This window comes from Penicillium macrosclerotiorum (genome assembly GCF_028827735.1).
Source record: "Penicillium macrosclerotiorum strain IBT 26536 chromosome Unknown utg000003l_segment0_segment0, whole genome shotgun sequence".
NCBI lineage: Eukaryota > Fungi > Ascomycota > Eurotiomycetes > Eurotiales > Aspergillaceae > Penicillium > Penicillium macrosclerotiorum.
The window spans coordinates 3,732,021-3,758,908 of NW_026643083.1; the positions used below are offsets into that span (position 1 = coordinate 3,732,021).

General features: G+C 49.9%; 11 protein-coding genes across 11 annotated transcripts; 8 read left to right on the forward strand and 3 right to left on the reverse strand.

The window, feature by feature from the left end:
* Nucleotides 1-269: 269 nt before the first annotated feature.
* On the forward strand, nucleotides 270-1,775 carry N7462_004222 (flavin-containing monooxygenase; the record flags this gene model as incomplete). Its single annotated transcript, XM_057075948.1, has 1 exon — nucleotides 270-1,775. The coding sequence occupies one exon, from the start codon at nucleotides 270-272 to the stop codon at nucleotides 1,773-1,775; it is 1,506 nt and encodes a 501-aa protein (XP_056935453.1).
* An 894-nt stretch (nucleotides 1,776-2,669) lies between these two features.
* On the forward strand, nucleotides 2,670-3,516 carry N7462_004223 (uncharacterized protein; the record flags this gene model as incomplete). The annotated part of the gene is made up of 2 exons (XM_057075949.1): nucleotides 2,670-2,777; nucleotides 2,833-3,516. The coding sequence occupies 2 exons, from the start codon at nucleotides 2,670-2,672 to the stop codon at nucleotides 3,514-3,516; spliced, it is 792 nt and encodes a 263-aa protein (XP_056935454.1).
* A 167-nt stretch (nucleotides 3,517-3,683) lies between these two features.
* N7462_004224 (uncharacterized protein) lies at nucleotides 3,684-5,921 on the reverse strand (the record flags this gene model as incomplete). Its single annotated transcript, XM_057075950.1, has 6 exons — nucleotides 3,684-4,378; nucleotides 4,449-4,609; nucleotides 4,675-5,043; nucleotides 5,112-5,334; nucleotides 5,386-5,517; nucleotides 5,615-5,921. 6 exons carry the CDS (start codon nucleotides 5,919-5,921, stop codon nucleotides 3,684-3,686), a joined length of 1,887 nt encoding a protein of 628 aa, XP_056935455.1.
* A 2,226-nt stretch (nucleotides 5,922-8,147) lies between these two features.
* N7462_004225 (flavin reductase family protein) lies at nucleotides 8,148-8,945 on the reverse strand (the record flags this gene model as incomplete). Its single annotated transcript, XM_057075951.1, has 2 exons — nucleotides 8,148-8,789; nucleotides 8,892-8,945. 2 exons carry the CDS (start codon nucleotides 8,943-8,945, stop codon nucleotides 8,148-8,150), a joined length of 696 nt encoding a protein of 231 aa, XP_056935456.1.
* Nucleotides 8,946-9,661: 716 nt separating this feature from the next.
* N7462_004226 (UbiD family decarboxylase) lies at nucleotides 9,662-11,229 on the forward strand (the record flags this gene model as incomplete). Its single annotated transcript, XM_057075952.1, has 2 exons — nucleotides 9,662-10,627; nucleotides 10,693-11,229. The coding sequence occupies 2 exons, from the start codon at nucleotides 9,662-9,664 to the stop codon at nucleotides 11,227-11,229; spliced, it is 1,503 nt and encodes a 500-aa protein (XP_056935457.1).
* A 603-nt stretch (nucleotides 11,230-11,832) lies between these two features.
* N7462_004227 (uncharacterized protein) lies at nucleotides 11,833-13,620 on the forward strand (the record flags this gene model as incomplete). Its single annotated transcript, XM_057075953.1, has 1 exon — nucleotides 11,833-13,620. The coding sequence occupies one exon, from the start codon at nucleotides 11,833-11,835 to the stop codon at nucleotides 13,618-13,620; it is 1,788 nt and encodes a 595-aa protein (XP_056935458.1).
* A 500-nt stretch (nucleotides 13,621-14,120) lies between these two features.
* On the forward strand, nucleotides 14,121-16,322 carry N7462_004228 (Zn(II)2Cys6 transcription factor; the record flags this gene model as incomplete). Its single annotated transcript, XM_057075954.1, has 6 exons — nucleotides 14,121-14,629; nucleotides 14,679-14,935; nucleotides 14,990-15,221; nucleotides 15,311-16,102; nucleotides 16,156-16,229; nucleotides 16,282-16,322. 6 exons carry the CDS (start codon nucleotides 14,121-14,123, stop codon nucleotides 16,320-16,322), a joined length of 1,905 nt encoding a protein of 634 aa, XP_056935459.1.
* A 668-nt stretch (nucleotides 16,323-16,990) lies between these two features.
* Nucleotides 16,991-17,617, forward strand: N7462_004229 (UbiX family flavin prenyltransferase; the record flags this gene model as incomplete). The annotated part of the gene is made up of 1 exon (XM_057075955.1): nucleotides 16,991-17,617. The coding sequence occupies one exon, from the start codon at nucleotides 16,991-16,993 to the stop codon at nucleotides 17,615-17,617; it is 627 nt and encodes a 208-aa protein (XP_056935460.1).
* A 1,331-nt stretch (nucleotides 17,618-18,948) lies between these two features.
* Nucleotides 18,949-20,649, forward strand: N7462_004230 (putative extracellular lipase; the record flags this gene model as incomplete). The annotated part of the gene is made up of 1 exon (XM_057075956.1): nucleotides 18,949-20,649. The coding sequence occupies one exon, from the start codon at nucleotides 18,949-18,951 to the stop codon at nucleotides 20,647-20,649; it is 1,701 nt and encodes a 566-aa protein (XP_056935461.1).
* A 421-nt stretch (nucleotides 20,650-21,070) lies between these two features.
* On the reverse strand, nucleotides 21,071-23,417 carry N7462_004231 (putative alpha-amylase; the record flags this gene model as incomplete). The annotated part of the gene is made up of 9 exons (XM_057075957.1): nucleotides 21,071-22,088; nucleotides 22,140-22,217; nucleotides 22,272-22,286; nucleotides 22,333-22,495; nucleotides 22,550-22,778; nucleotides 22,831-22,939; nucleotides 22,988-23,103; nucleotides 23,157-23,195; nucleotides 23,247-23,417. The coding sequence occupies 9 exons, from the start codon at nucleotides 23,415-23,417 to the stop codon at nucleotides 21,071-21,073; spliced, it is 1,938 nt and encodes a 645-aa protein (XP_056935462.1).
* A 1,286-nt stretch (nucleotides 23,418-24,703) lies between these two features.
* Nucleotides 24,704-26,856, forward strand: N7462_004232 (putative glucan 1,4-alpha-glucosidase; the record flags this gene model as incomplete). The annotated part of the gene is made up of 5 exons (XM_057075958.1): nucleotides 24,704-24,941; nucleotides 24,993-25,276; nucleotides 25,329-25,425; nucleotides 25,480-26,117; nucleotides 26,182-26,856. 5 exons carry the CDS (start codon nucleotides 24,704-24,706, stop codon nucleotides 26,854-26,856), a joined length of 1,932 nt encoding a protein of 643 aa, XP_056935463.1.
* Nucleotides 26,857-26,888: the final 32 nt, after the last annotated feature.

Below are 26,888 nucleotides of genomic sequence, written 5' to 3' on the forward strand. Positions count from 1 at the left end.
CATTGCTCAATCGGGGATGCTGGATGCACCCTGAAATACCTGCAGCTGCTGCCTTATCTTGTCTCTTCTCTTCTCCCTTTCTTCTATAAACCACAGCCACGGAGTCACCGAGTCCTCGCTTATCCTCATCGCCGTTCTTCACCTGATCGGAATCTGCTCCTCTCCTCCATTCACTCCACGCTGTCTCTCTCCACGCCCCGCACCAGCACCACCAGCACCACCACCCATCACGACCCTTCAAGACTCTCAGTTTCTCAGAATTCCATAAAATGAACGGCCACGCCAGCGGGCCCGCAGAGCACCGCTTCGACGTGATTATCGTCGGCGCCGGCATCTCCGGTATCAATGCCGCCTATCGCCTACAGAAGCAGCTGCCCGGGTTTAGCTATGCGATCCTGGAAGCCCGCTCGAGTCTGGGCGGTACCTGGGACCTGTTCCGCTATCCTGGGATCCGCTCCGACTCCGACTTGTACACGTTCGGCTTTGCCTTCAACCCCTGGCGCCGCAACAACCCCATCGTCGAAGGGGCTGACCTCAGGTCCTACATCGGCGAGACGGCCGAGAAGTTCGGGATCGACAAGCAGATCCGCTACCGCCACCGTCTGCAGTCTGCGGACTGGTCCTCTACGGACCACGTCTGGTCCCTGGCCGTTGACGCGGATGGCCAGCCTACCACGTTCACCGCCCGCTTCGTCATCTTCGGAACCGGCTACTACAATTATCAACAACCATTGCAGGCCAACATCCCGGGGCTTGAGAATTTCCAGGGCCAGATCATTCACCCTCAATTCTGGCCGGAGGACCTCAATTATGCCAACAAGAAGATCATCATCATCGGTTCCGGAGCCACCGCCGTGACGCTTGTCCCCAATCTCGCTCCCAAGGCCGCGCGCGTCACCATGCTGCAGCGGAGCCCGACCTACATTATGTCGCTCCCCAACCGCAGTTCCAGTCGCTGGATGGCCTACCTGCTCCCCTCCGCCACCTTCGAGCGTGTCCAGCGCGCCATCTATATCATCGCCACCCGCATTTTCTTCCTCTTCTGCCAGCGCTTCCCCAATTTCTCTCGCTGGATCATCAGGAGGAACGTCTCGCGCCAACTGCCCGCCCACATCCCCCACGACCCGCATTTCAATCCCCGCTACAACCCTTGGGATCAGCGGTTCTGCGTCTCTCCCGATGGGGACTTCTTCAAGAGTCTGCGCTCTGGCAAGGCCGACGTGCGAACCGATACCATCAAGACAGTCACCAAGCACGGGATCAACTTGAATTCTGGCGAGTCCCTCGACGCCGACATCATTGTCACTGCCACTGGTCTGCAACTGCAGATTGCCGGCGGGACCCCGCTGTCCGTCGACGGCCAGAAGGTCGATGTCGGTTCTAAGTACCTGTGGAACGGCGTGATGATGCAGGATCTGCCGAATGCCTCGTTCGTCATCGGCTATACCAACGCTTCCTGGACCCTCGGCGCCGATGCCACCGCCCACTTCATCATGCGCCTCCTCAGGACCCTCGAGTCCCGCAAGCTGATTGCCGCTATTCCCCGGATGAAGCCAGAAGTGGCCCAGGTGGTCCAGGACCGCCCGCTCCTCAATCTCAACTCCACCTATGTTACGGTTGCGCAGCAGTCACTGCCCAAGGCTGGCGATCGGGGCCCCTGGAAGCCTCGCGACCATTACCACAAGGACATCAAATTTGCACTGAAGGGCAATTTGGATGAGGAAATGGAGTTTGTCCAAGGGCCCAACATCCATCTCCGCCCCAAACTGTCATGAACGGAATCTTTGTTATGACTGACCTTGTGCTGCGTAAAGGGGGTTTTTTCTTCTTCTGTTAAATCTGTTTTGATCTTTTTGTTTTACTTTATTGTGATGATGATACCTCTCTTGTGTGACGACTTGCCACCTTCCCTCTTCGTCTCCCTTTCTTTTTCTGTTCTTTTTGACCTCCTCATTGACATATTTTGCGGATACATACTGCGGCCGCATTCAGGGATATCTTGAGCCATATTCCGTACATCTTCCAACAGATATCATGACTGTGTTTCCAACGAAACCCAATTGCCATGTAAATAGAACAATACCTGCGCTTTCTTGAGAATATACCACAAACCCCCCTTCTATTAAAATAACCGGATCCTGCATTGACCATAAAATAATAAGTCTAATCAGAACCCTCCCCCACTCCCCCCGAAACGTCGTGCAGCAGCAGCGGCGCGCATAGGGCGCCGCAAGTCGTGCATTAGCTCCGGTCCGATTCAAGACAGACGGACCCCGGATCCCAGGAGCGATCTCTCGATCGAAATCAAGAAATCAAGAAATATGCACAATTGACCCCAGCTAGGCTCAAGATTCCTAGACACTTTATTTTTGTCTCTCTGCCGGCCGGAGTCTAGACCGATGAAATGAAATGGGAACGGTGCGAAAACTGGATTTGACGCGTTGCGAGAACATCCGCATTCCGCGGTTGCATGATGTCACTTGGCGACAGCATCGAGATGTCATCTTCGATGAAAACGACCGCGCTGCCCACGCAGAGGAAATAAAAAGGTCAAATATTGATTCTGTCGCCTATAACACTAGCCAGGAACTTTCAATTAGATTTCTGTTCAAAGGTATCCTTCCACGTTGTCTATCTACTTTTCTTTTGCGGCAAACGCCTCCGCAAATATGGCACCCAAGGATAAATACACCGACCCCAAGCTGCGCGACAAGGTGAAGAAAGAGGTCCACAATAGCGATAAAGGAGGCAAACCTGGCCAATGGTCTGCACGGAAGGTATTTTTTCTTCTCAATTATTCGAGGTATCTTGATCCGATTCTAACTCTGCTAGGCGCAAATGATGGCTGCCGAATACAAGAAGCGCGGCGGTGGATACACCACGTCCAAGGAAGATGGGCAGAGCGAGTCACAGCGGCATCTAGAGCAGTGGACCAAGGAGGACTGGCAGACGAAAGAAGGGTCCGGCACGGCGCGTCAGGACGATGACAGTCGCAAACGGTATCTCCCCAAGGAAGCGTGGGAGCAGATGAGTGAAGAGGAGAAAAAGGAGACTGAGAACAAGAAGATCAAGGCCTCGAAAAAGGGGGAGCAGTTCGTCGGAAATACCACCAAGGCTAAGTCGGCCAGGAGGAAGGCCAGTCGTGATGCCGAAGAGGGAGATGAGCAGGAGGATAAAGAGAAAGGAAAAGACGACACTGATCGAGCTAGGCCGCGGACACGACAAGCTAGTGGACGCCAGAAGAATGGAGATGAGAACAAGAATCCTTCTTCTGACGAGGAGTCAGCGAATGATCAGCAGAAGAATAGCAAGAAGGGTGCAGGGGTAAAGAGGGCATCACAGCAGACACAGACGCAGTCATATACCAAGAAGCAGAAGACTGAAAATGAGAATCAGAACAAGAAAGATGACAAGGAAGAAGAGGAAGAAGAGGAAGAAGAGGACGAGGAGTACGAAGACAATGAAAATGGGAAAGAGGAAGCAGAAGCAGAGGAGGAAGCGGAAGATGAAGATTAAGAATAGCTCGGTTTATCTTAATATTAACCGGAGATTGTCGTCAAATATACGCAATTTTAGGAAACAAAAAGTCCTCCTCGTGTAAAAGCGTTAAATCGTCTGAAGCAACAGTCACCAAACGAGGTGCCGTCATGGTTTCATCTTTCATTATATATACTGCTATTCCATCATTTCAGCGCCTCCTGCCGCCCTTCTTCGTCGACCTTCTCTCCTCGGCCCTCATATGCACTTGTAGGCAACATGTTCAGATGATCTTCTTCGCGATCCAACTTGTAGTTGGTCGCCCAGAAGCCGATACAGCCGACAAAGGCCAGAATTGCGACCACGCCGTAGTTCCACACCAGGAGCGGATCCGCAGACAGACCCACCATCGCCTGTCCGATAGCCGATGAGATGGCGTTCATGAACAGCGCAACAGCCTGCACCAGGGATCGCATGTTACGTGGAGCCTTAGTGAAGGCATATTCCAGCGAGGTGACCGAGGCCAGAATCTCGGAAATGCCACCGAGGATGTAGGCTAAGGCCTGCACCCAGACCGAGATGTTGGTGTATTCGCCTTTCTCCTCCAAACAATAGTTCGCCTCCTTACCGCAGGGACCCATCTTATAGATGTAGTACTGGGTAACCGTGGCAGCGATCATACCACACCCGGCGACTGCGAAGCCCGCGGTGATTCGTTTCAGAGGGGTGAAGTTGAAGCCCATCCGACGCAGGCCCGGGTACACAAATCGGTCAAAGATGGGGATGAAAATAATCAAAGCGAAGGGGTTGAGATTGTTGACCACATCATTTGGCACACCTCCCAATTTCATGGTAGCCGCCTGGGAAGTCAAGTTGTTCAACATCTGATTGTAGGCCAGCCCTAAAATTTGTTAGCACGGAGTGTTTTGGGATAAAACCTGACATCGAAAGACGGCGAGAGAGTCTCTTACAGTACAGAGGATACCACAAGAACACCTTGCAGGCCTTGAGTCCACGACGGACCTCATCTACCCACTCATCGTCAAAGGTCATCCATTGAGGCTTGTTTTCACCCAGCCGGCTGGGCTTGACATGGTCCCAGAACTCGTGCTCAGCAGATGTTTGTTTAAACCTTAATTTATTGTCAGATGAAGCTTAGGAATATGGTTAGTTTTTAAGAGGGCGTCATCGACTTACAGTCGAATGGGATTGAGCGACCACCGTCCGTTCATTGCAAGTTTCCAGAGACGGAAAGCTTGTGTATAGACAGAACCAGTTGGTGGAACCAGATAGTACTTGTTCCGGCAAAAATAGAGCACTGTTGGGCAGCAACAGAACATCAGGGTGGGAAGGAGGTATGAAAGCCAGAAGCCAATATATCGCTCGGCATAGACCATGCTAATCTGACCGATTAGGGAGCCAACATTGATCATCAGATAGAAGTAAAGATAGATTCGAGCCACGGTAGCGGCAGGATCCACGATAACACGTTCTCCACTGGCTAGAACGCGAATGATGGGCTTTTCCTCGCGATACTGTTCGGCGATGAGAGGAGAGATGTTGGATCTATGGTGGTAAGGGGTCAGCGATCAGCTTCAGCTTGCCAGGGAATTTGCTACCATGGTTGATCATACTTAAAGCCACCGGTGCCCACGCCCATGATCACAAGGCCGATTGAGAAGCAGGCAATCGAACCACCGGGCTTGGCTATAACACTTGGGATGGCGGAGATAATTAGAATGACATGACCGACAAGCGCGCAGGCAATTGAGGCAAAAATGGTGCGGAATCGTCCCCAATACTGATCGGCAACATAAGCGCCAGCAAGAGGCATCACGTAAGACCAGAATTGATTGACTGGCTGGTCAGCAACCGCTCGGTGTCTCTCCAAGAGTATTCTTCACTTACACAAGGTCAGACCAGTTGACGCACGCTGACCCATGCCCAGGGCTCCAGGGACACCGTTGCTGAAATCAGACCCTGGAGGAAGATTGCCCGCGGTGGATCCTGCTGGGAGAGGGCGTTGAATGAAGTTCACGACTGGCTTGCATAGTTAGAACCCGTTTTTTTTGAACGTGCGCTTTCATTTTTCTTTTGCTAGGTAGGGGGTTGCGCTTTGTTGCGCTCCAGTACTTACAGACTGCGGTGGTGCCGTAATAGGAGAATCGCTCGCACAACTCGACGAAAGCCACAGTGAATGTGATCCAAGGAATATGACCGGAGACACGACGCAGGGTTCGCAAGTCTTCATCATTGGGATATACCTTCTGCAGCGCCGCATCATCATTATCATTGTCTTCGTCGCGACTCAACGACGCGGCTGGTGCAGGTTCAATGGTCAAATCCTGGCTTAGATCAGGTTGCTTTTCGCTCACGGCGACATCATGCGCAAGAGCCTTCGCCTTGGCTGCCTCGGCGACATCGACAGGCTCCGACGCATTCATGGTTCGGATTGAGGGCAAGTAAGAGCCAGGAGAAAGAGGAAGGTGACCGACGGACAGGAGGAGGCAGAAGAGGAGCGGGGAAAAGGAAGGAAGCGGTTGAATTTAAGATTAAATAGTGAGGCCGGGATTAAAATGCGAGAGAAAATGCATGGAAGCACTAGAAGTTGACAAGAGGACTGGCTAACTGACTATCCCCCAGTCGCCCGTTAAGGAAGGTAGTGCTCGTGTCAGTTTGCCTCCTCCGCGCCACTATCTCTTTAGCCCTTTCGCTTTTCCCTTGCCTCGGACGGTTCCAGTGCTCGTGTACTTGGTTAAGTTTCTGATATCTCAGGATTGCACCGGCGCATTGACTGGATCCAGCCAGGAACCGTCGGTAGCCGGAGGCCCGACGCTGCTTGGCTCTTGGGTGGCTGTTGGGGGCGCTAAGCTAATCTCGAGGACCTGTTCAAGACACTCAGGGTCCTGAGGGCGGAGGATTCGTGCAACATGATCTGTATCTCTTGTTGTATTTTGTCTTTCTGGAAAGATTCTTTAGTGGCCGGCCATTTGAAGATTGCAGATGAAATTGCACGAATTGTACCCCAAGGGACGGCTGAACCCGGTCCACGGAAAGAGACACCAGCACGCGAGATAGCGCCATGTTTGACAATAGGAGGCCTTAAGCTGATAACATCCCAGTAGCCCACGCGCAAGATGTTGTCTCCGGGTCGCAATCTTTCAAATCTCGCCAGGGTCCTTGGAATCTTGGCACTTGATTTGAATCTCCGCAGAAGCTAACCTTGCCAAGTCTGCTCGTGGCCAATTGGCGACGTTCAAGGGGGCGGTCCGAGTGTCTTCATCCTGGCCCTTGGCAAACATCCTTGGCATGGCCAGTCAGCTTGGCTGGAAGGTTGCATTGCAACCCTGGTTCTTGGCTCTGTCTGATGCAGCGTGCGCTGGTAGCGTGTGGCAAGGGCTGGCAGAGATTGGGACAGATTGAAACTGGATTGGTCGGGGATGGAACAGCATCGGACCAACATGGTCGGCCCTCGTTGATAAACGAAGCGGGCAGTCTTCTCACTGGCTGTTCATTTCCAGATGACCCGGCCAACAAAGCCGGTCCATGAGGGAGGCTTGAGCAAGCAGAGGCTCCTCACCACTGACACAGTGAGTAGCTTGGCCAAAGTCCCCCCCCCAGCCCTCATCGCCGATAGTGGACAGGCTCTCGACTCATCCACGAATTGGAGGATGGCGATTATTTGGTGAACTCACGAGTTGGTGGCTAAAGGAGGGGTAAGAGGGGGTTGATGCATGGGAAAGGACAAAAGAGGGAAAGGGGGGGACGCAGAGAAGAAAAAGAAAAGCAAGACTATACTAACAATTACAAGCTGATCTGCACTTCATACGGCCCGCAGAAAAGCATCCAGCCCAAAGTCTTTATTACTGCTCTTTGCCATCCTGCACTTATTATATTGTACAACCGATAATCAACGCCTGAAGGAAGGGCAAAGCTATATTGTTCGATTGTCGACGGACCTATATGGGGGTTCCGCTTTACAGAGAGCCAGACACGAAGCCCCGAGGTTGGATACAAACGGGGATCTAAATATCCTCGAGAAGCTGTTTACCAGATTGACTTCAAACCAAATGGTCTGCAGACCGACTCACTTTGGCGCTTTATGTCACTCTCCACAATCTGTTGTCATTCAGTGACTTCCAGTCATGGGACATTCCGCAACTCACCACTATGATCTAACCTGACAGATACGGGCCCTTGTGTCCTTGACTCACAAAATATTCGAGCAGGTGGTAGATATGAAATCAGAGGGGAGCAAACAACAGTAACAAACAACATCTTCCCAACTCATGAGTACATAGAAAAACGATTAACTTAATCATGGGGTATACCACGAAACATGTTAAATATCCGGGGCTAAACAAATGGTGCTCACAAAGATGATAGTCAGCACTAAAAGTCAATTGATATTCTAGAAGTCTTTAGAGGAACCTGGGCAACTCCCGGAAATTGACGGGTCGGGTCCAATTGGCCAAGATCCCGCCCAGAAAGAGCAAAGAGAAGCCTCGGCCAACCAGTAATCGTCCATCTGTACAGGTACAAAGTACTCATATATGGTAGTACTGCTATTGGGCTTTTCACTTAGGGTGGCATGCCTCATGCTCTAGGTTCTTGATATTTTTTATTCTCTTTGGCATGCGAACATTCATACTTGTACACTCGGCTCTATCTCACAGCTCGCTCTCTGGGTTCTTGCATGAGACCTCGCGGTTACGCTTTGCACTGCCCTCTAAACCATACAGGACATCCTCGGACATGCCCGGGATCACCATCTCAAAGGTATTTTCAACCACTGTATACTGATAGTAACCGCAGCGCGCGATGGGCTTGGTCTTTTTAATGTCCAAAATGCCGTCTGTCAGAACCTCATCATTGATATGCACGGCGATCACTTTGCCGATCACGATATCTACCGTCCCCATGGGGGGATTTCCCGGCAGTCGGACGGTCGAATGATATTCGCACTCGAACTTGACAGGCGACTCCTGCACCATGGGTACATCCATTAGGGTGGCGGGCTCCTTGGTGACCTGAGCCCGTTCGAACTCATCCACGCCATACGGGACCTGCTCGGCAGAGATGTTGACGGCTTCGCGCAGATCCCAGGTAGCCAGATTCCAAACAAAGTGACCGGTTTGTTCGGCATTGATGACGGTGTCCTTGCGAGATCCAGTCACGGTTTGATTCGAGGAGAACATCACATAGGGTGGGTCGAAGGTGAGGTTATTGAACTGCGAATAGGGCGCTAGGTTGGCCTGTCCGTCTTTGTTCTGGGTGGAGATCCATCCAATTGGACGCGGCACCACACAGGCCTGCAACCAGTCAGCATTGTGGTCTGTTTGCTATAATGCTAATGCAAATCTGCCAAGGGCTGAGGCCAGCATGGGGATAGTCGTTGACTATGAGATACGGACCTTGAACGGGTCGTGTGGCAGGTTATGCTCGGTGACTCCCGGTTGGTAGAACATAGTGGTGAGATCCTCGTATGTACAGGGCAGTCTTTGCTAGGAGCGAGATGGGAGTTCCGTGGTCTGGTGCAATTCAAAGGAATCAATCTATAGCGGTCTCTCGGTAGTCCGACCAGGACGTGGAGTGGCCCCTCTATTTATTTCCCCTCCCCTGATGCCTTTGCTGGCCCCACAGTTGAGTGAGAGATGCCGACCTTCAAGCCGGATGGCGCCGTTGCTGGTCAAGAACTCTCTTTATTGGCGATCAGCAGCCTACCAGAATATGCGGTCATAATGTATCTTCCCCGAGAGTCCGATACCAAGATGCCTATGAACCGAAAGCTAAAAGACTGGTAGACTGGCAACGCCGGTTCGGCACACTTCGGGAGCTCGGCGAAGCGGTGGCTCGGTGGCTCGGGTACTCGGAAACAGTTCAGAGTCTATTTCGGAACTTCGGGCTCGACATCTTTTCAGTGCGAGCCCAGTTAGACATTCCGAATCGATGTTTGGAGGGCCGGACACGGGATCCCGAGTGGAAAACATGGTGGATCCGAGTTTACCGTGCCGATTCAATTGAGGATTATTTAAATCGCAGAGCCCGGCTGCTGAGGATCATCCCGGACAACTAGATCGCACTCCATCTTATCTTACATATCATCATAGCAAGCCTCGCCATAATAAGCACTTCCAACTCGCCTCAAACAGAGACACTAATTGGCTTCGCTTCGTCTTTCACAATGACTTCCATCGCGCCCCATCTCTGCTTCCGATCCTTCGTGGAGGCCCTCAAAGCCGACAATGATCTCGTGGAGATCGATACGCCCGTGGACCCTAATCTCGAAGCCGCCGCCATCACGCGTTTGGTCTGCGAGACTGACGACAAGGCCCCTCTGTTCAACAATGTCATCGGTTCTCAGAATGGTCTGTTCCGGATCCTCGGTGCTCCCGGCTCCCTACGCAAGTCTCCCAAGGACCGCTATGGCCGCCTGGCCCGCCATCTGGCATTGCCCCCGACAGCCTCCATGAAGGAAATTCTCGATAAGATGCTTTCCGCGAGCGAGATGCCACCAATTCCTCCGCAGATCGTGGCCACTGGCCCGTGCAAGGAGAATGTTTTGGAAGAGAGTCAAATCGATCTAACCAAACTGCCGGCCCCGCTGATCCACCAAGCGGACGGCGGCAAGTACATCCAGACATATGGAATGCACGTCGTCCAGACCCCTGATGGCTCATGGACCAATTGGTCCATTGCTCGAGCCATGGTTTCCGATGAGAAGCATTTGACTGGCCTAGTTATTGAGCCGCAGCACATCTGGCAGATCCACCAGATGTGGAAGAAGGAAGGCCGAGATGTCCCATGGGCGCTGGCATTTGGTGTACCTCCCGCCGCCATTATGGCTTCTAGTATGCCCATCCCAGATGGAGTCACAGAAGCCGGCTATGTCGGAGCCATGACGGGCTCGGCCTTGGAGCTCGTCAAGTGTGACACCAACGACCTCTATGTCCCAGCGACCTCCGAGATCGTCTTGGAAGGCACCTTGTCTATCACTGAAAAGGGCCCAGAAGGGCCATTTGGAGAGATGCATGGCTATGTTTTCCCCGGAGACACTCACCTGTGGCCAAAGTATAAGGTCAACCGCATCACCTACCGGAACAATCCGATCTTGCCCATGTCCTCTTGCGGTCGACTGACCGATGAGACCGTAAGTCCTCTTTCCACGACCTTGTTACTAAATTTCCCATTTCTCATGCTAATTGATGGTCACAGCACACTATGATCGGAGCTCTTGCAGCTGCGGAGATCCGCAAGATCTGCCAGCAAAGCGGTCTCCCCGTAACTGACGCCTTCTCCCCGTTCGAGTCCCAAGTGACGTGGGTTGCGCTGCGCATTGATACCGCTCGCTTGCGCGAGATGAAGGTCACTCCCATCGAGTTCCGGAAGATGATCGCCGATGTGGTGTTTAAACACAAGGCCGGCTACACCATCCATCGCTTGGTCTTATGTGGTGACGACATCGATGTCTACAATGGCAAGGATGTGATGTGGGCCTTCTCCACTCGGTGCCGTCCCAATATGGATGAAACCTTTTTCGAGGATGTGCGTGGATTTCCCTTGGTCCCGTATATGTCACATGGCACCGGCTCGCCCACGCAAGGTGGTAAGGTTGTTTCGGATGCATTGATGCCCAGTGAATATACCACCGGACGCGACTGGGTGGCAGCTGATTTCGAAAGCTCCTACCCCGAGGAGCTGAAGCAAAAGATCCGCGCGAGCTGGACTCAGATGGGGTTCCGGGAAGAGTAAACAGTCCATGAGTTCCGATATACAACATTTTCTGTTTGGCAAATACATGAAATAGACTTAAAATCATATGACAGCATCAAGAGCCCCATGTCTTGCATACATATTGGAGGGTGTTATCAGCATCAGCCATGAATCGTAAAACCAAATCAGTCAAAAGATAGCTCTCTTGTCTCTCAAATCAAAGCCCCAGGAATCCATAGACCGACCTAACGCATCTATCCCTTGCAATCTCATAAAACTTTCCGTCCACCGAAGCACTCTCCGCGAGCCGTCCGTCCTGGTCTTTGTTTTCCTCAACAGTGCTTAGTTTTAATCGTGTCCTGTTTGTTTTATCTCTTGTCTCTTTGTTCTGGCAAACAATGCCTTGTTAATAAATAAAGACAATGAACATTGCCGAGATTTTTGCTCTTCGGATCCCTTATGAAAGTCCATGAATATATAAAGCATGTCAATCCCTCGGATGTTGGTTTTTCTCCAGGCCATTCTGCTCTTTGCTTTTCTTAATTAATATCCTTTGTGCCCTTTCTGCTTTCTTCACTTGAATTTTCTTCAAACCTTCGAGTTCTCTATCTTCCTCAATTGATTCGCGTGACCACCTTCACCATGTTTCAATGGGCTCGGACAGTCATTCGATGGGCTCATGCTTTCGTTCGTTGGTTTCTCTGCCGTGCCCCATTGATTTCGGCCCAGGATGAGGAATTGGAATTGAGTTCCGAGGTTCCTGCATCAATTCATGCCCCTCAAGAGCTCTCTGTATTACCACCGTTGCCTGTTCCCGAGGATCCTGCTGTGCCTGAGCCTCTTGTCGAGGCTTCTATTCTCCCAACGCTCCCCATCGAGACTTCTATTCCATCAGCGGTCCCCGCCGATACTGATCACGAACTCGAGTTCCGGGATCACACTCAAGTAGTTTCCGAGCTTGCACCCCAGGCTGATGCCCCGATTCAGACCCAGGAGGATACTTTGGGGGTTTCAGAACCGTCTACTCAGTCCATTATCACCCGAATGCCCACCGGAATTCTCCTGCAGGTCGCTAATATGGTAGACCGTCAGTCCCGTTTTAACTTGTCTCGAATTAGCCGACAGGTCTATCGTGCCCTTAGTCGCTCTCCACCTGGCCTCGGCGATGTCCCTGTAGAGCTCTTTCTGGAAATTTGTTATCGTGTAGACAACCGCGCACTGTATCATCTGGCACGGACTTGTAGAAGTTTCCATACCCACCTCATTTCATCTGTTCGAAGGAATACCCTCAATACGGGTCTTACCCCACCAGAGGCTCTCCAGGCCACGTATGGGTATCAAGATGGCATCAGGCCCGGAAACGTCGAGCCTGCATATGCGGACGTGTTCTGGGGCAGGCCTAATGCGCTTGTCCAGGCAGTTATTCGGGATGATACTGACACTGCATGGGAATTGCTTCACCACGGGGCCGACCCGAACTTGCCCAATGCAAGCGGGATGTTACCGCTGCTCTTCAACGCTTACATGGGCTCGTTACCGATGACTGAATTGCTCCTAGAGTTTGGAGCTCATCCATGCCAGATGAATCCGGTGCCTCCTGATCGTCCTATGGACTACGCCGTCCGGGCCGGGCTAGAAACCATGGTTCGGCGGTTTATTCGGGCCGGAAATATCTCTCCGTGTATCTCAGATGTCGTGGGAGACATCATCCGTAATAGCGAAGTGGAAACGATTGAATTAGCTATGGAGGTGGGCGAGATAGATTTTGAGCATGTCGACGCTAAGTGCCTGCAGGATACCCAACAGGGTGTATTGCATTGCACCGCCGTCCGCAACGATTCTACAATCATGAACCTTGTCCTGCCTCACCTTCCAATCAGTGTCATCAATACTGAGAATGGGTTGGGAGAGAATGCCCTCCAATTTGCCATAGAGATGAGCAAGCTGAACGTGTGGAGGATTGTGGCCCAAATTCCTGGCCTTAACATTAACCATCAAAGCCACAATGGGACATCGGTGCTAATGTCGGCGATCGAGAGGGGAAATTTAGTCGCAGCCGACTGGCTACTTGATCACGGAGCTCAGGTCAATAAGCACAAACGGACAGGTGAGAATGAGCTCCATTGTGCAATTGCGAGACACCAGCTTGCAATCATCCCCCGTCTGCTGGAAAAGGGTACTGATATCAACATGTTAGCTTTCAACCGAGGAACGCCATTGCATTATGCAGTTCGGACAATGGACCTAGAGCTGGTACGCCTTCTTTTGTCGACTCGTTTGCAGACTGCGGACTTGACAATTGTGGATGAGTCTCTGGGTCATGATGTGATCAGCGAGTCAAGATTTTTGGCCGAGTCAATGGCCGATGCGGTAGAGATTACCGATCTACTGCTTGAATATGCGAACTCGGCTGCGGAAATTAATGAGTAGGAGAGCATCGAACTACCTCCCAGGCTATTCGTTTTGACCGATTCTTGTCTCTTTTTCTAGTTAAAAAATACTGCGAACGTAAACTGGTTTTAGTTTTGATGGCGAACGAAAGCGCCATCGAATTTTTATTTCCAAAAAAAAAAAAATCAATAATGAAATTTTGTGAAGTATACACTCCCTTTTTTCATGAATAATTCCTAAATAAACCATCAACTAGTAAACTACGGATATTCTCCTAACTTACCAGTGCGATAGTTCCACATAACGGAGAAATAGTTGGTCCGTGGGCCCCGGACGGCCCGGTTACTTGACTACATACCGTAGGAGCAGCATTCATTTCATCTTTGTGAAAGAGCCCCCAGTCAGGCTAACAGGCTAGGAAAAATTGCTTTCGATCAAGAAAATCGAGATCTCAGACCTCTATTTGATTAGTCACTGTCATAAATTGGCAAAATTAGCCTGAACTCGACGCTCCGGCCGCCTCGGGGCTTCTCGGCACCATGAGTGCTGTGAGCCAAGACGAAGCCGACCGCGTCCTGCGTCTCAAGAGCCGCGAACGAGAAACGCATGCTTGCTACCCATGCAAGAAACGAAAAGTAAAATGTGATGGTAATCGCCCATGTCGGACCTGCCAAAGGCGAAACCACCCACAGATATGCACTTACAACCTGTCCCGGCACTCGCGGCGAAGATCGTCCGTGTCAGCCCGACAAAACATTTCACGCTCGGCGTCCCCTACTACAGCACCAGCGTCAGAAAATGGGATCACGGGGATATCCTCCAGACCCGACGATGGTTTAAAAAACTACGTGTACTCTGGTGATAATTCTGTGGTTTCCATTTTGCGACTGCGGGCATCAGATGCAAATGAATCCGTCGCCCGAGAACTGGGCTCCGTCCTCGGCCTCCAGAACACCTTTAGTAATTATCCGTTTATGGACTCCAAAACTCCCCATGAAAGATGGAAATCGTTACTGGGCGTGTTGCCTCAGAGAACGGAAGTCTTGAAGTATGTTACCTGCCACCCACGAGAAGAACCTAATGCTGATTTGAACTAGATATTTCCATTATTACCGGGTCACAGCCTATCCGTTCAATCCAATATTGGCCGACATGGACCGCTTTGAATCTGACCTATGCACCTATCTCAATGCTCATGCAATGGGCGAGTTGCGAGACACCGACAAGATTACCGATCGGTGGGCAACAGACAAGTCCATCGGCCACATCAGCCTTTTGCTGGCTACCCTGGCAGCGGGGGCCCATTATTCGGATGTCACTTACCCCCAGCGGCTGAAAATATCCACCGAATTTGGTACTTATACCGCCGTGTTATGCCTGGTGAAGTTTCTTGCTAACAATCTTGTAGCCCGTCGGTCGTTTCACGCTCTTAGATTGGCCAATTTTCTCTTCCGCCCGTCCTTGGACATCATACAGGCGCTTCTTATCCTAGGTAATACTTTGCAGAACATGGGCCAATCTGATGCTGCCTGGGCCCTTCTTGGCACAACTGTACGACTAGCTCAAACGATGGGGCTGCACACAGAGAGAAGCACAATCTATTGGCCAGAGTATGTGCAGACTAAAGCTCGGGCACTCTGGTAAGTTCTACTGGCTGCGCATCATAGGTCAACTTCTTGGGAGTTATTCCATTTTTTGAAGCAAGTGGCTCACACGATATGACATGCAGGTCGACAATAGTCTGGCAAGACAGCCTCCTTTGTCTCTGCTATGACCGCCCCCCTATTGTATCGGTGACGGGCTGGTCCCTTGATGACTTCTTCTTCGAGCGACAAGACTTGTCCTATTCAGAAGTTATGCATCTTATATGTCGACTTGGACTGGACATCATGCGACCTGACAGTATTGGTGTCGCGGAGGTTGATCAGGCAATTGAAGGGCTTCAGCGACTAGACAATGCCTATCAGCGTGCTCAGCCATACCTTCAGCGACGAGAAAATTGTACAACACTCCAGCAACACCTTGAGAATCTGGCTTTGAGAATGCATATCTCGTTCTGTGTCTCTGTTATTTGTCGCCCAGCAATGAAGCAGTCACCCCCGAACCCAGTTATTCCTTCCACAGATATTCTGCGAGCCCGGGCCAAAGGGAGCCTAATGGACGCCTCAAGGGCTTTTCTTGATTTTCAAGCCCTTAGTGTTGTACCCCTACGGAGTTGGTCGATGGTACATACCGTTTTGAGCTCGACACTGCTGCTTTGCATCTGGGAAGAAACACGCAATGACCCTGAATGTCGCAGTTTGCAGGAAAGGGTGATCGGTGTATTTTCGTCATCTGATTCTCGAACATCTGATGATAGCAGTGCAAATTCAGATAGTGATAGCCAATGGCTATCAGCCCGTCACATACGAGCTCTGGTGACCCTGCGGGGCGCTTTGGACCGAGAATGGGAAACAGGAGCTGGCGAGCACGAAAATGGGGCTGCAACGGGTGTCAATGCCGGGCCTTCAGCTGGTGCTGGGTAAGTCCAATCGCAAACCCCCCCTCCAGAATATCGACTAATGTCTTCCGCAGACAGGAAGGGTATTTGGATATGTTGAATCCTTTTGACATCTCACCTGTTACGTACCTAGACTCGATTATGAATGGTATGTGGAACCAGAATGAGCACGTCCCGCAGGCCCTAACATGTGATTACAGTACCTTTATTCGATTTTACCCAGGAAAACGGGTTTTTGTGAGTCCCGAATCATAGTTATCTTTACATGATTTGGAATAAGCTTGTACGTCGAAGTCGATGATGCTCATTGATTAGAAAGAGTGTTTCAGATGGACAAAGACAAGAATCAATAGCTTAGCTTTGATGATCACGAACAACTGCATTGTAAATAGTATTGTTACCAGACAAAATGTTTCCAAAAGCTTTTCATATTGAAAACTGGAGGAAAGGAAACCCCCCTGGTGGCGTCATTGTTGCTCTTGGTGGATCGACTCGGGAGCGGATTGCCGGTATTTCGAAATCTCTCGGAGGCTCGGTATCGGAGGCTCGGGACATGCTTTTCGGAGCATTGAAGATCGGGCCGATGAAGATTTCCTGCCCTGCCGTTATTCGCTTGGTCGCGTGCTAAAGAACTTTTAGTCAATCATTAATTCTGAAATTGATGGCTCTTGCCACTGCCTCAAATATAAAGAACGAAGCCTGGCCAAGAGTTGAAACATTTACATCTCATCAACACTGCTTGACTATAATCAACACACCCAGTCTTGTGGTAGCTGCTGCAAAACGAAAATTAAAGACCACCACTTGCGTCATCAATCATAATCAATCATGCTCTCCCTACTTTCTGGAACACAAACTCCTCAGTCAGGACATGCCTCTCCACACGGAGCAAGCCCGACCGAGAGCACAATGGCTGTAGAGAAGCCTAGCTCTGCGCACCAGCAGCCACCAGCCCAGCGCCGCAAACGGATTGTTGTCGCGATGACCGGAGCGACTGGAGCAATCCTCGGAATTAAGGCCTTGATTGCCTTGCGTCGCTTGAATGTCGAAACTCATTTGGTTATGAGCAAGTGGGCCGAGGCGACTATCAAATACGAGACGGACTATCACCCGTCGAATGTCAAAGCTCTAGCCGACCATGTTCACTCCATTAATGACATGGCCGCTCCAATCTCCAGTGGCTCATTCAAGGCCGACGGCATGATTGTAGTCCCTTGCAGCATGAAGTCATTGGCTGCCATCCACAGCGGGTTCTGTGATGATCTGATCTCCCGCACCGCCGATGTTATGCTCAAGGAGCGACGACGACTAGTACTAGTCGCCCGCGAAACGCCGCTGAGCGATATTCATCTGCGCAATATGCTCGAGGTGTCCCGCGCAGGGGCCATTATCTTCCCGCCCGTCCCAGCATACTATATCCGAGCTGCCTCGGTGGATGAGCTGGTCGACCAAAGTGTAGGGCGCATGCTGGACCTCTTCGACCTAGACACGGGGGACTTTGAGCGCTGGGAAGGTTGGCAACAGGCCGAGCGTTGAAGACCTGCAGATGCAGGCGCAGGGGATTCGTATATCTTGCATTTTTAGTGGCATGTTTCATCGGCGTCATTGGCTTAAATAGATTGGATACCACATCATCACATGAATAGACTAGATACTCTTGATCTCAAACGGAAAGGCGCCGCAGGCTTCGCGTGAAGACCACTATATTTGGGTTTAAAATTCATTCTAGACTTTCTGCGGGAGAAGAACCTTGGTGGTATTCTCGACCATGACGTAGCATTTGTCCATGGCCTAGAGTTCTGAGGTCGGAATGGTAAACTGTGAGTAATTCGGAGTATAACACCGACCGCTATATTGCGGTTGCCACATTGAGTGAGGATGTCCTGCACTAGAAGCAGAGGGGCGCTATACTTTACGATAGAATGTATTTAAACCCGGTACTTTGATTTGAGCACTTCCTGGCGCATCTAGAAGTACATTCTTTGCTATGACTATGTTGTGTCTCTGCTCCAACTCCCACTGGTGACGTTCCAATCCGAGCGCTGCCAGGGACACAGGGGCAATAGCCAATCACGGGTAGCTAGACGCAACAGCTTCAACCATATGCCTGCAAAAATTTCCATTCCGATAATTGTCCTGCAGATACGGCCAGATGGAGCGACTGGGTAGGTCTATTCGAGAGTTCTGCATGAAATGCAACCAATTTCCCCCGCAAGATCGTCTTCTAGACCCACTGGTTTGTCCCGAAATGGTAGGGATCTACCGCTTCAAGGATTCGCCTAGGGCCACTGGTGTCATCCTACAAGCCAGTCCCATCGCATTCCTGGACTTCCCAGTCAGCCGACTAGGGCAGCATTTCTCTGGGCGAGTCTGCGACCGCACCTTCTACGGCGCGCACGGAGGACCCCGAAATGCGCCGGCTTATGCCCAGTGTCAACCCCCTTCCCCCCCTCCCCAAAGCCCAGAATAGACTTTCCGAAATGAGTCCATGATTCTCAGTCGGTTAGTGACAAATGTTGCTCCGGGCTTCATACCGCATGACCTTGTGCCCGGCGGATATTCCTTTTTGAGTCAAAGCACATCTTGACCAAGACTTCGCTGCCCCGCCGCGGGGTTGTCTACAAGTCAAAGATGATCGAGCAAACGGATCTCAGTTAACCGTCAACCGAGGAACCACATGTTTTCATCTGCTCCCATGGACTGGAAGACGCTTCAATCAGAAGATGGCTAGCGAGGTTGGGATAGGTTTAAGACCATCCCTTCGGCGCCTCCCTTGAAAACTGGAATGTTGCGGTAGGCAGAGATAAAAGAATTTGCCATTGCGGTGACTCAAGTCGGCTTCTATCTGCTGGATACGGATATCCAACATGCTACTCTTCCTACATTTTGTTATACTGGCCCTTACGCCTGCTGTTTGGGGTGTCCCGGCAAAATATAAGAGAGCCAGCGCTCCGACAGTCACTATCAACCAGCCTCAAGCCACAATCGTGGGCTCTGCCGGGTCAAACAGTGTGGACAGTTTTAACGGAATACCATTTGCCCAGGCACCAACGGGATCTCTCAGATTAAAGCCACCTCAAGCGATTCAAACTTCCCTAGGAACCGTTAAAGCGACTGGGACTGCAAAATCATGTCCTCAGTTCTACTTCACAACTGACACGAGCGATTTCCCAATCTCCATTCTTGGGGAGCTAGCAAACATCCCATTGTTCCAAACAGTGTCAAATGCAGGGGAAGATTGCTTGAGTGTGAGTATTCGACGTCCATCTGGAACTGAAGCAGGAGCCGATCTGCCTGTTCTGGTTTGGATCTTTGGTGGTGGATTTGAGTTAGGTTCAACTGCTATGTATGATGGATCCAGTCTCGTATCTGCGTCAATGGACTTGGACATGCCAATTGTTTTTGTGGCCATCAACTATCGTGTTGGCGGCTTTGGGTTCATGCCAGGTGCCGAGATCCTCCAAGATGGTTCTGCGAATCTGGGCCTTCTTGATCAGCGGCTTGCTCTCGAATGGGTCGCTGATAACATTAAGGCGTTTGGGGGCGATCCATCAAAAGTCACAATCTGGGGCGAGTCTGCAGGATCTATTTCCGTCTTTGACCAGATGGCTTTGTACGATGGTGACCATACTTATAACGGAAGTCCACTCTTCCGTGCGGGAATCATGAACTCAGGCAGTATTGTGCCCGCAGATCCCGTCGATGGAACCAAAGGCCAAGCTGTCTACGATAAAGTGGTGGAAGAGGCCGGCTGTGCTACTGCAACAGATACGCTGGAGTGCCTGCGTGGTGTGGATTACACGACATTTTTGAATGCCGCGAACTCAGTCCCTGGCATTCTATCGTACAACTCGGTGGCCTTGTCATACCTTCCCCGGCCTGACGGTACGGTTCTCACGGATTCGCCAGAAAATCTTGTGAAGAGTGGAAAGTACGCGTCGGTACCCTTCATTGTGGGCGATCAAGAAGATGAAGGGACTATATTTGCGTTGTTCCAATCCAACATTTCAACCACTGCTCAAATTGTGACTTACCTTCAGGAACTTTTCTTTTTCGATGCTTCAAAAGAGCAACTGAAAGAGTTAGTAGCAACTTACCCTGACACGACCACGGATGGATCTCCCTTCCGAACAAGCATCTTCAATAACTGGTATTCCCAGTATAAGCGAATTGCAGCAATACTCGGCGATCTCACATTCACCATTACCCGAAGGGCATTTCTCTCACTAGCAACCCAAGCCAAGCCTGATGTGCCTTCTTGGTCATATCTGTCATCATATGACTACGGAACCCCAATACTGGGTACATTCCACGGCTCAGATATCCTTCAAGTCTTCTATGGCATCTTGCCAAACTATGCATCTAAATCAATTCATTCGTACTACTTATCCTTCGTTTACAACATGGATCCTAATACCCAATCCGCAGATTACATGGACTGGCCACAGTGGGGTACCAATCAGAGTCTAATGAACTTCTTCAACGACCATGCGACTTTGCTGGCAGACACCTTTCGACAAGATACGTATGACTTTCTCTTGGAAAATATCGCATCATTCCATATTTAAATGATCACTCAACCAGAGTTGAAGGACAGGTGAAGAATAGCTGTCAATATTCTTATCAATATGTTTATATTCATGAATAGTATGATTTTCAAAGAATTTGATAGTACTCTGGATATCCTTTCCTAATTTGAAGAAGATTACAGGTCATATATTTTATATGTCCTCTTCAAAAGCTTATTTGTTTTGTTAAAAGGCCATTCTTACTGACCAATTAGCAAGTGATTCGCCCTCATTGACGAATCTCTTGTCCTATAACCCCTATCTTTACCAGGATCTCTTGTTATTGTGGATATAATTTTATGAAAATATTATAGTTTTGATTTTCAAGTTAGAAGGCTCTGCTTAAGAGACATCAAGGAAACTATAATATGATATTCGAATACGACTAATATCAATAAGCCACGATTGCGTATGAAAAAAGCTACCTCCATGTTGCAGTCACGGTTGCGGTTGACCCTGAGCAGCCAGTTGGGACCGTATATGATCGGTTGGGATCACTCTCCCACTTAATCGAAGTAGTACCGTCCGTCTTCTCGATATACTTGTATTCGAACGAAGTACCCACAGGGATATTTACTACCACATACCACAGGTGGCTTGACGAAGTATATTTGTCCGCAGACAAAGCAACTGCATCGTCAGTGTCCCAATCACCAAGTTCGCTGATAGATCCTGAGATGTAAATGTTCTCTCCATAGGTAGTAGTCACATATTCCTCGAAAAGAACTGGAAGTGCGGTGGCCTGGGTGCAACTAGTACTTGTAGATGCTGTTGATTTGCTGCTGGTGGTCGTTGTCAGAGTGGTAGCTGATGTTGTCTTCGTGGCTGTCGAAGTAGTGCTAGTCGTGGACGTCGTTGAGCTAGATGAGCTACAAAGAGAGCTGGCCGATGAAGCAAGCATGAAAACACGAGGCAGCCCAGAAACCATGGATACCGCGATCGCTCCACTTGAGTCCACAGTAACAGATGTACATGTGAACATTTCCATAAGCTTGGTACCAGACGAATAACCACTCCCACTAAGGGTGAGAGTATACGAACTTCCAGATGCTCCATAATTTGAAAGAACCGTGATGATCTGCGATCCGCTTGTACCCTTCTTCATCGCAAGCGTATGGCTGTCTGTATAGAAAGCGTTGTTCTGGAGCGTGGTAATGGTAAGCTTCGACTCGTTATATAGACTAAAGGGATAACCCACCTGAGATGTAAGGTATGATGAATCGGACGAAACTGCTAACGCGCGAATCTTATTTGCAGAGGCAATAAACGTGTATAGCTCAGCAGTGGTGGAATATCCGGATAGCCAAGTGGCCTCACGATTGGCCGGGTCACTGCCACCACTATAGTGTTGTTCTTGGCCAGCATAAATAATTGGAATTCCATCAGAGAAGAAGAGGAAAGAAATGGCATTCTTAGCCTGAGAATAGTCGCTAGTGTAGCTGAATGACTAGTCAGTCAATACTTTATTTGTGTAATGAAGGGAGAAATACTATGCAAATCGGGGATTGTCGTGATTTTCGATGAAGTTTCCTAGCAATGTAGGATCAACGCAGTCTGATGCGACAGAGCTAATCATATTATATAGATCACTGATACTTCCACTGGATGACTCAAAAGCATACAATAATTGAAAGTAGCTGTTTTTGATTAGAAAACAGCTCAAACGATTTGAATGTCACATACATTGGGTAGTTTAGAACCGCATCTAGGTAGTCCTGATAAGGGCAGGTGTATGAAGGATCTCCATCATAGACTTCACCGACACAATAGACTCCGGCGGCTGTATTATAGTCAGGCCAAAATGACTTCTGGACGTGTTTAACAGTGTCAATGCGTAGACCGTCGACTTTCTTGTGTCAGCAGCAGTACCAAAGGCAAAGTTAGAAAAATAGCCACTCACTGGAGTAATTTGATACTAATTCAGCAACCCAATCATACCATATTGTTTGTACTGATGATAACTCTGTATTCAGATCAGGAAGGGAGACGGTTGTATCACCAAGCCAGCAGTCCTCGACATTGGTCTGATTTGAATAATCACTGATCAAGCAGTATGAATGGAAATATGAAGAAGAATCAAATGGGCTGAAAACACTATAGTCCACAGTGTTGCCAGCTCCGTTGTATCCCTATTCATTCATTAAGAAATGCCCTGCGATATGGGAGATTTGCGCAGCTGACCATATGATTCGCCACGACATCGACCATCAAGTACATTCCTCGATTATGCAAGGCCTCTGAAAGAGCTAGCAAATCAGCAGAAGTGCCATAGTTTGAGTTTATGTTGTATCTGTTAGGTTCAGCTTCATTCTAATTGACTTGAGAACTCGAGTCTGACATTTCCTGCTGCCAATATCCGTGATAGGCTTCTCCATATCCAGTATCTTGTGGCAATTGCTCCGTCACAGGCGTGATCCAGATAGCTGTGAAACCCATGCCCTGAATATAGTCCAGCTGAATCGAGTTAGGGCTGGGTTTGAAGAATTGAATTGATAAAATGGGCATACATGGTTGATAATTCCCTGCCAACTACCGCCACAATAAATCTATCCAAGTCAGAATCTGATCGGCGTAGAAGGGCCGCTATGAGACTATACCCGATCGCTAACATCACAGGAAGCTGTGGTGGAATTATCGGTTCGACCAAAGCGATCCGTCAGGAGAAAGTAGATGGATTGACTTCGCCATTCTGCTGGGGTGAGGCCAATGACGGCCTTCGCCAGGAGAAGGGGGAAAATGAATGCCAGCTTCTTCACGCTTCCCGCCATTTGTGCTCAGGAGTCGACGGCTTTTGAGATGAAGTGCGACTTGCTGTGCCAGAGATTGAAGGCTGTGTTCCAGCCCTAGGTTTATACATGGGTTCTCCACATCAATAGCAAGCCTTATGGGCTCTATGACCACCTCTAACCCCTGATTCGAAACCTTCCACATGGGCTCGGGCCGCATCTATCGGACTCGTGGACGAATGAATTCAACTCGTGTCCGCTGCCCAAGTTCCTCGCGGGGGATTGTTTCAGGTCTCTGTGCCACCTTTTTCTTCGCAGTATTTGACTTCACCGGACCGTCAGTAGGAGGCGAGCGAGCTTTGCCGTACGGAAAGCTAGGAACCCGTAACTCCGTCCAAAAAAGAATCAACTCCGGTGGTCGGCAAACCCGACGCTACCTTGGAGGTAAACGCTAGCAGGCAACGCCATTCTGTAATTAGTAGATTCTCCGGCGCTGGCGGTCACAGTGGATCGGGATTCTTCACGGCTCCACATTTTGCAGGGTAAAATATCGGCTCTTGACCCCGGAAGCCGCAGGTCCGGAGTAGTTCACATGCAGATCGCCTTTTCTGACGAAACGCCTCCTTCGTCGACGGAGCAGACGCTGCCAGGGACGGAGGCAGAGCAATCCACATGATTGGTGGCCACATTCCTAGGGGATCCGGAGGCAATAGACAGGGGACGGAGAATCTGCGGGGTTGTCGACTCCTCTCTCGGAGATGCAGACAGTCTAGTGCATGCCATCGTTAGTCTTGCGTACGCCATTCTGTGCTTAGTCCCATACATCCATAATGTTCTAAATCCTGAATGAATCCTAAATGGAGGAGAGGAGAGAATATTGGTATCACGGCATAATGAACACGATCGTCAGGTTCAGGAAAAATCTCAAGATCAACAACGATGTATAGAGGATCCCCACTGCTGCTGAAGAGGGTAAAGATATTCAACTTTATTTATCCGCCGATCGCAGGTGATTCAACGTGATAGGAGGTGCATCCATCGGATATTGAATTCGTCCAAGCTAGGTGCCGAAGGGCGCTTTTGAAAAAAAATGCAGGAAACGCAATGAAGTGCACCTGATGGGCTACGCCACAGCCTGTCGATCTCCGCTTCGCTGCGTTTCTCCACCCCTGCACCATTCGCGGCCCCTGCAATCTGCTCCTTAGTGCAGCAATTACCAACTCACTCCAAGCGAGGCTGGCCTCTCTCGCCTGCGTGGACATAAAAGGGCTCAAATTTCCTTCAGGAATAAAGATACCAGAACGGAAAACCTTCTAAAGTCGTGAATGATGGCACCTCATCTCCGGGCTGCGCTATACGCGCTCGCCTTCAGCCAGGCCGCAGTTGCCGCAGTTGCTGCACCACAGCTGGCACCCCGGGCAACTTCTAGTCTGGATAGCTGGCTTTCGTCCGAGACAACCATTGCTAGACAAGGCATTCTTGATAACATTGGATCAAGCGGTGCCTATGCAGCAAGTGCAGATCCCGGGATTGTGATTGCTAGCCCAAGCACAAGCAGCCCTGACTGTAGGTTTTGTGCCTTGCAATAGATTAAAATTATATGCTGATATTAGGAAGATTACTATACATGGACTCGTGATTCTGCCTTGGTCATGAAGACTTTGGTTGATTTATTTAAAAATGGCGACACAGACCTACTTGATGTCATTGAAGAATATATCAGCGCACAGGCATATATCCAGACCGTTTCGAACCCATCAGGAAGTCTATCCAGTGGTGGTCTCGGGGAGCCCAAGTTTAATGTGGATGAGACAGCCTATACAGGCTCTTGGGGGCGTCCTCAGCGTGACGGTCCTGCATTGCGGGCCACAGCATTGATTGCGTTCGGCCAGTGGTTGATTGTACGTCCTGCACTTTCTAGTACTTTATTTGAACCTAACAATGATATTCCAGGACAATGGTTATACCACTGAGGCGACAAATATTGTCTGGCCAATCGTGCGCAATGATCTCTCTTACGTGACACAGTACTGGAATAGCTCTGGATATGGTCAGTATTACACCCTCGATCTATCTAAATGTCTGGCTTCCTAACAAGAAGCAGATCTCTGGGAAGAAGTCAGTGGAGAATCATTCTTCACAATTGCTGTTCAGCATCGTGCTCTTGTGGAAGGCAGTAAATTTGCCAGCCAAGTGGGCTCATCTTGCTCTTATTGTGACTCCCAGGCACCACAGGTGCTCTGTTTCTTGCAATCATTCTGGACTGGATCTTATATCCTGGCCAACTTTGGCAGCAGCCGCACTGGGAAAGATGTCAATACCATTCTGGGCAGCATTCACACCTTCGACCCAGAAGCTGCTTGTGATAGTACAACTTTCCAACCATGCTCCTCTCGAGCATTGGCCAACCACAAAGTGGTCACTGACTCTTTCCGTTCGGTCTATAGCTTGAATTCTGGTATATCTGAAGGTGTTGCAGTCGCCGTTGGTCGATACCCCGAAGATTCTTACTATAATGGCAATCCTTGGTATCTGTGTACCTTGGCTGCAGCTGAACAACTATATGACGCGCTTTATCAATGGGATAATGTCGGCTCTTTGACGATTGACTCAGTTTCCTTGGCTTTCTTCCAGGATCTATACAGCTCGGCTGCAACAGGAACATACTCCTCCTCGAGTGCCACATACTCGACTATCGTGAGCGCTGTGAAAACTTACGCTGACGGATATATGAGTGTCGTTGTAAGTAGCAGATGGGCTTCACTTCTTTCAACGAATAGAGCTGATGGTGGATTCATTTTCTTAGGAAGAGTACGCGATGAGCAATGGATCGCTCTCCGAGCAATTCTCCAAATCTGATGGCTCGCAAGAATCAGCACGCGATCTAACATGGTCTTATGCAGCCCTTTTGACGGCTAATATGCGGCGGAACTCAATCGTTCCTCCAGCATGGGGCGAAACATCTGCTAGCAGCGTGCCTGCGACCTGTAAATCGACCTCAGCAACAGGCACTTACAGCACTGCAACAAACACAGCCTGGCCAACAACTTTGACTAGCGGATCCGGCTCAACTACTACCACGACCTCAACAGGCACCAAGGCTACAACAAGTACTACAACTACCAAATCCACAAGCACAACGTCGACGACGTCATGTACCACTCCAACCGCCGTAGCGGTGACATTTGATCTCATTGCGACCACCTACTATGGTGAGAACATTAAACTTGCAGGATCTATCAGCCAACTCGGTTCCTGGGATACAGATGATGCTGTGGCGCTCAGTGCTGCAGATTATACCGACAGTAATCATCTTTGGTTCGTGACAGTCACCCTGCCAGCAGGAACCAGCTTCGAGTATAAGTACATTCGGATTGAGAGTGATGGCACTATTGAATGGGAAAGTGATCCGAACCGTTCTTACACCGTGCCAGCCGCGTGTGCGACTACCGCAGTTACCAAGAGTGATACTTGGCGATGAATCAGGCTTTGAACAGGAATACGTGAACTTAG